Source organism: Morus notabilis, unplaced genomic scaffold (assembly GCF_000414095.1).
Source record: "Morus notabilis unplaced genomic scaffold, ASM41409v2 Scaffold35, whole genome shotgun sequence".
Classification (NCBI taxonomy): Eukaryota; Viridiplantae; Streptophyta; class Magnoliopsida; order Rosales; family Moraceae; genus Morus; species Morus notabilis.
In genome coordinates, this window is record NW_010361505.1 from 575,865 (window position 1) to 589,375 (window position 13,511).

General features: G+C 41.3%; 1 protein-coding gene across 1 annotated transcript; it reads left to right on the forward strand.

The window, feature by feature from the left end:
* Positions 1–316: 316 nt before the first annotated feature.
* On the forward strand, positions 317–13,119 carry LOC112091914 (40S ribosomal protein S8). The gene is made up of 5 exons (XM_024166651.1): positions 317–435; positions 528–600; positions 1,235–1,565; positions 2,096–2,265; positions 12,714–13,119. The coding sequence occupies exons 1-5, from the start codon at positions 432–434 to the stop codon at positions 12,796–12,798; spliced, it is 663 nt and encodes a 220-aa protein (XP_024022419.1). The 5' UTR covers positions 317–431; the 3' UTR covers positions 12,799–13,119.
* Positions 13,120–13,511: the final 392 nt, after the last annotated feature.

The window sequence follows — 13,511 nt, forward strand, 5'->3', positions numbered from 1 at the left end:
AAGTTATTGACCTAATCGTTCGCTTATTAATTAAATAATTAAATTAATTAGATAAATTTATCCGCGTAAATTATTTTTTACCTGTCATAAATAGTTTTAAAATCTAATGTTTACTTAATTTAGTGTTAAAAATTTGTTATTTACTATAATTTTCCTTATTTATTTCATCAGAAAATTACTCTCGCTTGGCATTCGTGTTAGGAGCCCGTATTCCACCGGGTGAGATTCCTTAATTAAGGCGGCTATAATTCGCAGCAATTGAAATTATTGGGCCCGATTAGGATGCCCAGTATTTTAGGCCCACTTATACCGCCCAGAGATTCATATGCAGGTAGGGTTTCATCAATTAATCAGACTATCGGATTTTAGCCGAACGCACGCCTCGAGAAGCAGCAGAAGCAGCTCAACCAGACCCAGTATCCTCTGCAACCATGGGTAAATTCCTTCGTTTCTTCCTTTTCTCTCTCGTGCTTTGTGTCCGTACAATGGCTGACGATATGGTGACTTATTATTGTGTTGGGGTTCAGGTATCTCCCGTGACTCCATGCACAAGCGCCGCGCCACCGGAGGCAAAAAGAAGGCTTGGAGGAAGAAGAGAAAGTAATTCATTTCTGATAATCTCGAAATCTTTTTTCTTTTTTGCCTATTTTAATACGCTTTTTTTTTACTCTATCTATTAAGGAGATTATAAAATGAAGATGAAGTAGTGAATCGTTGAATGTTAGCAACAGATTTGTAATTTGCCAATCGGTGGAATCTTGTATTTTCTTTTTTAGGTTTCTGAATTTTTTTGTGTGTTTGTTACGAGTATGCGGGTGATTAATTTTGAAGAGATATTTATTCAGTCACATTTGTCCGAGTTCATTGTCGTAGTTACTGGCTTTCGCATTGATTTATCCTGTTTACTTAATCTGGCAAAACGCGTTTGAGTTTGAGGGAATGTTTTGGATAAGGGACTCATTCAACCTTTGAGGAAACAAAAGAAATATTTGTTTATGTATTGAATTAAATTGTTGTCAACCATAGGGTGAAATCGAATTTTCCCACTTAGCTATGTTGAGTTTAATGAAGTTTTGGCAATAAAATATTAGGAAAAGTTGTTTGTGTTCCTGGATGTGTTGGATTTTATATTGGAGGGATGAAGTTTTTACATCTCTATGAGTATGATCCGTCCATTTTTTCTCTTTTAGCACGTTCTTTATATTTCTTTTGCATTTTTTTGGGGCTTATACAGGTACGAGCTTGGTCGTCAGCCTGCCAACACCAAGCTCTCAAGCAACAAGACCGTGAGGCGTGTCCGTGTCAGAGGAGGAAACGTCAAGTGGAGAGCTCTAAGATTGGATACTGGTAACTATTCATGGGGCAGTGAAGCTGTTACTCGCAAAACACGTATCTTGGATGTCGTGTACAATGCCTCAAACAATGAGCTTGTGAGAACGCAGACTCTTGTGAAAAGCGCTATTGTCCAGGTTGACGCAGCCCCATTCAAGCAATGGTACCTTCAGCATTACGGGGTTGACATTGGTAGGAAGAAGAAGTCTGCTGCCAAGAAGGATACCCCAGAGGTAGCTTAAATGATTCTTTGCAGTGCTTCCTTTTAGTTGATTTGTCAGTCTTCCAGGAAATTTTTCCTTCCTTTCTGTTGTGAGAGATCAGAGAAAAAGCTAAAAACTAGTATTTTTTAGGTCTTTCTAGGTTACTTTATCATGTCTCGATTATAGTTTTATTTGTTGTTCCTGCTAAGTCCCAAGTATCTTTTCTTATGAGTTGCAACTTTCTGGTTTATTAGGCAAGACATGATCTATATATAGGTTTTCACATTTCATAAAATATTTTATATCTGTGGGGGTGTGGCTTGGTGGGTGTCACTATCTTTTTATCATTCGAATCATTTAATTATAAAATTGTTGTTTCCCTTTCTTTCTCAATGCCACTTTACCTTGCTTATTAGAAGACATATGGACAAGAGGAAACAATCCTTGTATTATATTAATATATTAGCGAGATCAATGGGTTGAGGTGTCCTCTGAAATCTGAATGAATGATTTATTACCTTGTTTTTGTCTAATTATTATTAAACATGATTGATTAGCAGGAGGGAGAAGCAACTACCGAAGAAACGAAGAAGAGTAACCATGTTCTGAGGAAGCTTGAGAAGCGTCAACAAGGTCGTAAGCTCGACCCCCATCTTGAAGAGCAGTTTGGCAGTGGTAGATTGTTGGCTTGCATTTCTTCCCGCCCAGGGCAATGCAGTAGAGCTGATGGGTAAGTGTCAACAGTTTCATTGATTATCTATCTAGGGTACATTACAACAACAACAACAAGCCTTAATCCCAATTAATTGGGGTCGGCTATATGAATTTCACTTTTCCACACTACTATGTTCGAAATTAAACTCTCCTGAAGGCTTAGATCTAGAATGTATTTCCTAACGACTTCAGTCAACGTAATTCTAGGTTTATCCTTTCCTCTCATAGTATTAGGTATAAGAATGTCATCCCAAGCACGAACTGGTGCTTCTAGTAGTCTACGTTGGACATGCCCGTACCACCCTAAGCGGCATTCGCGCACCTTATCTTTTATTGGTGCTAAACCTACTTTACTACGAATAACTTAATTTCTTATGTGATTCATTCTCATATGGTCACTCATCCATATTAACATATGCATTTCTATCACTCATTTTAGATATATGTTGTCTCTTAATAGCCCAACATTCACTACCATATAACATAGTTGGGTGAATTACAGTCCTATAGAATTGTCCTTTTAACTTAATAGGCATCTTGCTATTACATAAAACTTTCGTAGCATTCTTCCACTTTACCCACCCTGCCTTAATCCTATGTTGAATATCCTCTTCTATATCTCATTCATATTGCACTATAGACTTAAGGTACCTAAACTTCTTAGAAGTCTCAATCTTCACACCATCTAAATAATTTTATCACTCTGATTACGTGAGTTATTAAACCTACAATGCATGTATTCAGTTTTCGTCATACTTAACTTAAATCCATTCGTCTCGAGAGTTTGTTTCCACAGTTTTAACTTACGGTTAACTCCTTTCATATGTTCATAAACTAAAACTATATCGTCCGTAAAAAGCATACACCAAGGAACTCTATCTTGTATTTCTCTTGTCAGCTCATTCATCACGATGGTGAAAAGATAAGGACTAAGAGCAGATCCTTGATGAAGGCCGATCCGAATGGGAAACTCTGCCGTGTAGCCTCCCGCAGTTCTCACACTTGTGACCACCCCATCATACATGTCCTTAATTACCTTAATATACCTCACATGCACTCTTCTCTTTTCTCGCACCCACCATAAAACTTCTCTCGGTACCCTATCATATGCATTTTTTAAATCTATAAAAATCATATGTAGGTTTGTCTTGGCTTCTCTGTACCTTCCATCAGCATTCTAAGAAGAAAAATGACTTCCGTAGTTGATCTGCTTGGCATGAAGCCAAATTGGTTACCTGAGATGGTAGTTGTGGCCCTTAATCTCATTTGGATAACTCTCTCCTAAAGTTTCATAGTGTGGCTTATTAACTTTATGCTCTTATAATTGTTACAATTTAACACATCTCATTTATTCTTGAAAATGAGGACAAGAATACTTTTTTTTTCATGCATCAGGCATATGTTTCTTCTTTAGTATCTCATTAAAAAGCTTAGTGAGCCACACAATTTCAGCATCTCCTAACGCCATCCAAACCTCATCTAAACCTCTATTGGAATATCATCTAGCTCACATGTCTTCCCCTTTTTCATTTTTCGTAGTGCAGTTTTAACTTTCGAGACTCTGACTCCTCTTGTATACTGGTAAGTCTCTAGCAACTATTTCACAAGAATTGAATCAAGAAGAAGAAAGAATGAATATTTATTGAATTAACCACAAGAATTGCAGAATTGGTTCTTTGAACCAGAAACCTACTCCCTGCTCAGCGGAAATGCCAAGACTTTCCCAAATTGTCTCAATGATTGCCTGCCTTCTCCTTTCCCCGAGTCCCTCTATTTATTCTTGCCCCTAAACAACACTAATCACAATCCCCTGTGTACACACTCACAGTAAACACGTAAGTACATACTAATACACACGTAAGCACATACTCACCCACACAACAGCCACATAAGCCTATACACTCATGAACCTATACACTAACAATCCTCTAATCCCTTATACGACCCTTTCTCACATAGACTTGTCTAAGTAGAGGCTTATCAATTATTCCGCCCCCCAAAAAGAGTCACCTTGTCCTTAAGGTGAGAAATTTAGGAAATTGTTGCTGAATGACGTCGAAAAGCTCCCAAGACAACTCATAGTCCGGTAAATGACGCCATTGAAGCAAAACTTCCAGCTGTCCCGTAACCTTAGAGAAACGAGTAGCTAGCAACCTCTCCGGCTCCACACGTAACTCCATGTCAGCAGTCAAAGCTGGCGGAACTTCCTGAGCCAGAATAGGCTGGCCAATGGCGAGCTTAAGCTACGACACATGGAACACCGGATGAATCTTAGCCTCCGTAGGCAATTGCAACCTATACGCCACTGCCCCCACTCGTGCCACGACCTTATAGGGACCATAAAACCGGGGAGAAAGATTCTCATTCAGAAACTTAGCCAAGGAACGATGGCGATATGGGCGAAGTTTCAGGAACACCAAATCCTCCACATCGAATGAGACATCACGACGCTTGAGATCCGCGTTCCTCTTCATTGAATGTTGCGCCTGAAGCAAGTGGCCCTGTAGCTCCTCTAAGATAGCATCCCGAGTTTGTAACTGCTCCTCCAACAAAGAGTTCGCGGTGGAACCAAACTCAAAACGCAACAATTTTGGAGGGTTACGGCCATACAATGCCCTGAAAGGAGTCATTCCCGCAGACACATGGAAGCTTGTGTTATACCAAAATTCAGCCCACGCTAGATGAGAAAACCACTGAGTAGGTTTCCCAGACACAAAGCAGCGCAAATAGGCTTCTAAGCACCGATTAACCACTTCTGTTTGCCCATCCGTTTGTGGATGGTAAGCGGTACTATGATGTAAAGCAGTGCCCTGCAACCTTGCAACCGAAAGAGCTCCTTCCAAAATTGGCTTAGGAAGACCTTGTCGCGATCGGACACAATAGTCCGTGGAAATCCATGAAGTCGCACCACCTCTTTAATAAACAGGACAGCCACCGATTTTGCAGAAAAAGGATGGCGAAGACCCAAAAAATGTGCATACTTACTCAACCGGTCAACAACCACCAAGATCGAATCATTTCCCCCCGACTTAGGCAAACCTTCCACAAAATCCATCGAAATCTCATCCCAAACCAAGTTTGGCAATGGTAATGGTTGTAATAGTCCCCCAGGCGCCAAGGTAGAAGCCTTGTTTTGTTGACATACTTGACAGGCTGCCACAAACGAGACGACATCCTTTTTCATGCCATACCAAAAGAACTCGGATGATAATCGTTTGAATGTCTTTAAGACGCCCGAGTGTCCACCGACCTTGCCACCATGGAATTCATTCAGAAGGATCAGTATAAGAGGAGATAGCCTAGTCAAAACCACCCGACCCTTGCACAATAACATGTCATTGCATAAAGAAAAACCCTTCACTCCCTTCGAATTTTCCAGCAATGCTTTCCGAATTCCTGCCAACTTCGGATCACCTAGAAGTTGCTCCCGAATATCAGCCCCATCATATAACGCTGAAGTGGAAAGGAGCATCAATTCCAACCCCGAAGACCTCCTAGACAACGCATCCGTGACGCGGTTCTCCGTTCCGGGCTTGTATTGGATTTCAAAATCATAACCCAACAATTTACACAGCAATTTCCGGTGCTCTTCCCCAACTAAACGTTGTTCCAACAAGAATTTTAAACTCCTCTGATCCGTGCGGACAATGAAATGTCGCCCAAGAAGATAATGTCTCCATTTCTGGATAGCCAATACCACAGCCATCAACTCGCGCTCATAAACCGATTTGGCCCTAGCGTGAGAGGACAAAACTTGACTAAAGTAGGCTATAGGCTGTTGGTGTTGCATTAAAACCGCGCCGATCCCAAAGCCTGAAGCATCGGATTCTACCACAAATGGTTGTGAAAAATCCGGTAATGCTAGGACCGGAACTGTGGTCATGGCCTGTTTCAAATCGTGGAAAGCAGCTTCAGCCTCTTCGGACCAATTAAAACTATCCTTCTTCAATTGCTGTGTCAATGGCCAAGAAAGATGGCCGTACCCCGTGACAAAACGCCGGTAATAACCGGTCAAACCCAAAAATCCACGCAACTCCTTAATGGAGCTGGGTGTGGGCCAATCCAACATGGCTTAAATTTTGTTGGTGTCGGCCGAAACACCATCACATGACACAATATGGCCCAAATACTCCAATCGACTTTGGCCAAAAGTGCACCTTTTTTGGTTGACATATAATTGGTTATCCTCCAAGGCCTTCAAAACCACTTCCAGATGACCCACATGTTCCTCCAAGGTCTTACTATAGATCAAAATATCATAAAAAAAAACTAAAACAAACTTTCGCAAATAAGGTTTTAGTACCTCATTCATCAAAGATTGGTAGGTGGCTGGAGCATTAGTTAGCCCAAAGGGCATAACTAAAAATTCATAATGGCTCTCATGGGTGCAGAAGGCCGTCTTAGGAATGTCTTCCACCCGCATCCGAATTTGATGATAGCCCGATTTCAAGTCTAGTTTGGTAAAGATAGTGGCACCAAACAATTCATCCAATAACTCTTCAATCACCGGTATAGGAAACTTATCCGGAACTGTAGCTTTGTTGAGAGCGTGATAATCAACGCAAAAGCGCCAACTACCATCTTTTTTTTTAACTAGAAGCACCGGACTAGAAAACGGGTTGTTGCTTGGTTGTATGATTCCGGCCGCGAGCATCTCTCGGACTAACTTTTCAATCTCATTTTTCTGGAAATGAGGATACTTGTAGGGTCTAACACTAATAGGAACCGTGCCCGGATGAAGCTCAATGCCGTGGTCATGCCTACGTTGAGGAGGAAGACCATCCGGCATATTCAAAATCCTTGGATGACGCTGCAACAATGCACTGATCTGGGCAGGAAATGGCTGGTCGGGTTCCCTTTCTACGTCCAACGCCTGTAACTCTAAATATATTTCTTGTCCCTCATGTTTAATGGTCCGAAACATTGCCTTAAGGGAAACCATAGAAGTGGAAAGAGTCATGTCCCCTTGTAAAGTCACCATTTCCCCCCTAATCCTGAACTTCCTCAATTGAGATTTCCAATTCACATGCATTCCCCCCAATGTTTCCAACCACTGCATGCCTAAGATAACATCCACCCCCCCTAATTCCAATGGCAAGAAATTCTCTATTACAGTTAGTTGGGGCAAGCTCAACGACACTTCCCGACAAAGCCCCTGCCCTTTAACCGAGAAACTCAATGACACTTCTCGACAAAGCCCCTGCCCTTTAACCGAATCCCCCGTGCAACTTGCACTCCAAACCCGGCAGTGGGATAAATTGGAATGGATAAATGTTGCACTAAGCTTAAGGAAATAAAGTTGTGCGTTGCTCCAGAATCCATTAAGACAATTACCTCTTGTTGAGCAATTGATCCGCGAATCTTGATAATTTTGGGTGTTGAAAGGCCTACCACAGAGTTCAAGGAAAGTTCAATAAGCTTGGGCTGCCCCTCCTCCCAAACCACCTTAGCCACGTCAATATCTTCCTCTAAGCATTCCATGGAATCCTCATCACTAACCAACATAATCCGGAGTTCCTTCTTCTTGCAACGGTGGCCAAAATTTTTTTTTTCATCACACCTATAATAAAGCCCCTTGTCTCTCTTTTCCTGCAACTCTGAATCCGACAACCTTCGAAAAGGAAATTCCCGTTTTTGGCTTACTGCTCTATCCCCCATGGTTGGAGCTTGCTATGGTCGTTCAACTCCAGGGACTGTTCTAGCCGGCAAATTAGAAAATTCAGCTCGCGGTCCTCCCAAAAATTGTGGCCTTGGAACTCTTGTTCCTGCAATCTCCCGACGTAGCAACTTGTTCTTCTCCTCAATTCTCTGGGCGATCTCCATAATTTCGCCTAGTCCCTCCTGTTTTAGGAGCCTTAACTCTGCCCGAACTTCCGCCTTTAATCCATTAACAAAAATGCCCTCCAAAATTTCCTCCGGAACTTCCAAGAGTGGGGCGGCAGAAACTTCAAATTGTCGGCGATAATCCGCCACCGCACCTTCTTGTCGAATCGCCAAAAACTTTTCACAGAGGTTCCCAGCCTGCGATGATCGGAAACGCTGCAAAAGAGACAACTTGAACTCCGTCCAACCGTGAAACGGACGGCGGCCATTCTGCCATTGAAACCAAGACAAGGCGTCTCCTTCCAATGCAATACTAGCGGTAATCAGCCTCTCTCTCTGAACAACGGTTGATGGAAAAGAATTGTTCCATTCGGAACACCCATCCATCAGGATCATCACCACTGAACACAGGGCATTCTACTTGCCGACGACGGTATGAAGTCCAATCTTCATTCTCTAGCAGCTCACCCAAAACTCCCCTGTTTTCCCCATTCTCCCTAAGTCGCCCCCCTCTGTATCCGTTTCCTCCCACGCCACACCTATGTTCACGGAATCCCGGATTTTCCGGTTCACCGAAAACCCCACGCCACTCTCCACGTCATCCCAGCGTACCTTCCCTTGGCCCCCCGTTCATTCCCTCACGTCGGCCTTCTCGCTCTTCATCTCCTCCATCGCGACCGGAATTCCTTAAATTCCTGGATTCCGCCGGTCGTTCTCCACCCCGAGCACGCAACCCAAAGGTTTTTGCCGGTAGTGGTGCGTTCTGGAAAACCCTAGGATCTCCCGCTCGTTCCTCGATTCGCGCGCGCAGTCCAGCAACTTCAACCAATCGCGATCCCGCGTCCGCCGTCGGAGCCGCTCCTTGCTCCGGTTCTGCCATGGACGTCGAAGCTCCCTCTTTCTAGGACATTTTCGCCGGCGCCGTGAACATTTTCATCTGCTCCTCGATTAACCGGCGGAGATCGGTGAGATTTTGAGTAAGCTCTGTTCTAAACTTATCGATCCCCTTCTCCATCTCTCCAATTCCCTTCTCCATCGTAACCCTAACCACCTTTATCTCTTTCTCCATAGTTTCGAACCTCTCTTCTGCCTTTCTTGCCGCCATAAATCTTCCAGGATGATGCTCTGATACCAAATTGGTAAGTCTCTAGCAACTATTTCACAAGAATTGAATCAAGAAGAAGAAAGAATGAATCTTTATTGAATTAACCACAAGAATTACAGAATTGGTTCTTTGAACCAGAAACCTACTCCCTGCTCAGCGGAAATGCCAAGACTTTCCCAAATTGTCTCAATGATTGCCTGCCTTCTCCTTTCCCCGAGTCCCTCTATTTATTCCTGCCCCTAAACAACACTAATCACAATCCCCTGTGCACACACTCACAGTAAACACGTAAGTACATACTAATACACACGTAAGCACATCCTCCCCCACACACCAGCCACATAAGTCTATACACTAACAATCCTCTAATCCCTTATACGACCCTTCCTCACATAGACTTGTCTAAGTAGAGGCTTATCATATACATCACATTAGGTTCTCCTTGTGACCTAAGTTTGTTGAACTCTATCGCATGATCATCATTGTAAAGCTTCTCAAAGTAACTCCTCCATCTTTTCCTAATGTCTTTATTTTTTGTCAGAACTTGATCCGTATCATCCTTAACGCACCTCACTTGATTTAGATCCTGACACTTCCTTTATCCTATCTTAGCTAGTTTATATATATCTTTCTCTCCTTTTCTAGTCTCAAGTTTCCTATATACCTTATTTAAGTAAGTAGAACGAGCCTTACTAACTGCTCACTTAGCTTTTTTGTACTTATTAAAAGTTTCAACATCATTACACTTTAATAAATTTCTATATAAATCCCTCTTGGTTCTAGTAGCCTTTTGAACTTCCTCATTCCACTACCAGGTTTCTTTTTCAGGAGGGCCTTTACCTCTAGATTCCCTAGTACCTCTTTTGCTACTTTTCTAATGCAGCTGGCCATGACATCCCATCTAGTATTTGCATTACCTATATATGACCAAGTAGCCTCGTCTAACTTCTCTTTAAAAGCCAATTGCTTTATTCCCTTCAAATGCTACCAACAAGTTTGTGGGAGGTGGTTTATCTTAGTCCTATAACAAAGCTTAATGCTCACATCTAAGATCACTAACCTATGTTGGGTGGCTAGTACTTTTCTAGGAATTATTTTACAATCCTTACATAGAGAACGTTCTCTATACCTTGTGAGAAAATAATCTATCTAGCTCAAGTTCCTCCCATTCTTAGAAGTTATCAGGTGAGAATCTCATTTCTTGAAAAATGTGTTATGATAAAATCATGTCCTAACGCAAATTTCAAAATAAATTTTCCTTCTTCGTTTCGAGCTCCAAAACTAAAACCACCGTGGATCATTTTGAAGTTTTCCCTATCCTTACTAACGTGCCCATTGAAATCTCCTCCAATGAAAATGCTATCCTCATTGCCTATACGATACACTAAGTCATCCATGTCTTCTCAAAACTTGACTTTAGTTTCCGCATCCAATCCTATGTATGGAGTGTGGGAAATCAGAGAATAATTCTTCTTATTCACTTGTACAAAGGCACGGTTACATATATCTATACACTTAGGGTATCAATACATTTTAGGAGGTTGACTATTCTATAATCAGGAAACTAACACATAAGGAAACTAACAGAAAAATTACAGCATACTTTCCTATATTAGGAAAATTGGTATCTGCCTATTATTGATACAAATATTCTCATTCTATCTATGGGATATGAAATCTCAGATTTCCAACACCCCCTCAAGCTAGGAATATATATTTTCCATTCCTAGCATGCATATGATTCTTTGAAACGTTGAGCTCGCCACCCCCTTAGTTAGAACATCTGCTAGCTGACCACAAGTAGAGACATAAGGGGTACAAATCAACCCACTTTCAAGTTTTTCTTTTATGAAATGTCTGTCGACCTCCACATGTTTAGTCCTGTCATGTTGGACAGGATTGTGAGCAATATTGATCGCAGACTTATTGTCACAGTAAAGCTTCATCGGTGTCTGCCACTTTCTCGTCAAATCATCTAGTATAATCTTTAGCCATAACAGCTCGCAAATCCCCTGTGCCATAGACCGAAACTTTGCCTCTGCACTGGACCTGGCAACCACCGGTTGTTTCTTGCTCCTCCAGGTCACTAAGTTTCCACCAAGAAAAGTACAATACCCATATGTTGACCTTCTATCAGTGACTGAACCGGCATAATCTGCATCTGTGTATGCTTCAAGTTCCATCCTTGTGCCTTTCTTGAACAGAATACCTTTTCCAGGACAGCTTTTCAAATACTGCAAGATTCTGTATACTGCAAGAAGGTGACTCTCTTTAGGATTCTGCATGAACTGACTTACTACACCCACGGCGTATGAGATGTCTAGTCGTGTATGTGCTAGATAAATCAACTTCCCAACAAGTCGCTGGTACATGCCCTTGTTAACTAAATCTCTTCCCATGGATCCCCCTAGCCTGTGATTTGGCTCAATAGGAGTATCCAATGGTTTGCATCCCATTTTTCCTGTTTCTTTCAGTAAATCCAGGACATACTTTTGTTGCGAGACAAAAATTCCTTCCTTGGACCGAGCAACTTCTATTCCAAGGAAGTACATTAGTTTCCCGAGATCTTTAATCTCGAATTCTTTGGCCAAGTACTTCTGCAATGCTTCTTTCTCTTTTGGATCATTCCCTGTAACAATAATGTCATCCACATACACTATCAAAGCAGTAACTCCCCCTGAAGTTGAGTATTTGATGAATAATGTATGATCCCCTTGACTTTGTCTATAGTTCATACCCATCATTGCTTTAGTGAACCTCCCAAACCATGCTCGAGGGGATTGTTTAAGCCCATATAAAGCCTTTTTAAGTTTACACACCTCATTGGCTTTTAGATTCATGCCAAAGCCAGGTGGAACTTGCATATAGATTTCTTCCTCAAGGTCTCCATGTAGAAATGCATTCTTCACATCAAACTGCTGTAGTGGCCAATCAAAGTTGGCTGCTAAGACAACAACACTCTTATTGTATTCATTTTTGCTACTGGTGCGAATGTCTCCTGATAATCCACGCCATATGTCTGAGTGTAGCCTTTGGCTATCAGCCTTGCTTTATAACGTTCGATAGACCCATCAGACTTATATTTCACCGTGCCTATTTAACATTATTCCTGGAGCCCGGCATAGCGCGTCGCACGTAGGGAACGCTCCAATAGATTCTATGTGAGTGAAATTCATAAGAGTGACTTATTTTTACGTTGGCCATCAACCTACCGCAACCCTCATCCTTTACCCGGACTTGGGACTGGCTATACAAACGCATAGACGGATTATCTATCTAGGGTACATTAATTAGGCTAATTCTGTAGTAGGGTTTGAGGAGGGAAAACAACTATCAGTAAAACACAATTCTGAAGTGTCAAATTACGCCAGAATTATAACTTCATGAGAACTTGATGAAAATATGCAGTTAATATCTGTGCGTGTTGATAGGCTTTCTGTTTTTCCTTACCCCACGAGAGAATTTTCTTATTGTTTGGTTGTTTATTTACTTTTTAACCACTTGAAATGATGTTTCCTATTGAACTTCTATATCAGATATATCTTGGAAGGTAAGGAGCTTGAGTTCTACATGAAGAAGCTCCAGAGGAAGAAAGGGAAAGCTGCTGGTGCCGCTGCTTAATAGTTGTCTTATCCAGGCCTTTTTTGCCCCTCGTCTTTCTGAGTTAAGATGTCTTAGTTTTGCTGTTTGGTTTAGGAAACTTGTTATGAGCCGCCGATACAAACACCTTTGAAATATTTGTTTGGAATTGTCAGATTAGAAGACTTAATAGTCCGTGAACCGGAAGTATTTTTGCACTAAATGTTATTTATTACTTGTTGGGTCTTATATTTGTTTACCTGCTGAATTGGTACTGCGACGTTTATTTGTTTTGCTATGAGATTCCTGTAGGCCTTTTTTCAGCTACTATTTGTTGTGGTTAATCCCATAAAATTCGTCCAAGGTTCTTGTTATCATTTTGTTTTGCTTCGCAATGTTCGAGTTTTGATTTTGCTTGTTGGGTGTTAAGTTATATTATTTTTTAGACAAATTAGACGTTTTCCCTTTAAACTATAGGCCTGGTCATAAAACACACCAAACTTTAATTTCACTTTTTTATTTTTTTCCTTGTAACCCTTGTAAATTTTCTATTTTTACTCTGTTAATGCTTTTACCTGCCATCGACAGACCCCGAAAGCTCTTTAGGTCAACTAAAGAATTATTTTCATAAACGTCTCTCCAATTATTTACTTTGTTTCAAATTGTTCTTAATTTTTAATATAGTTTAAAATGCCCCCTAATAAAGTAAGACTTTTTGACGTGGCACATTATTAAACATTGACGTATGGTATTAA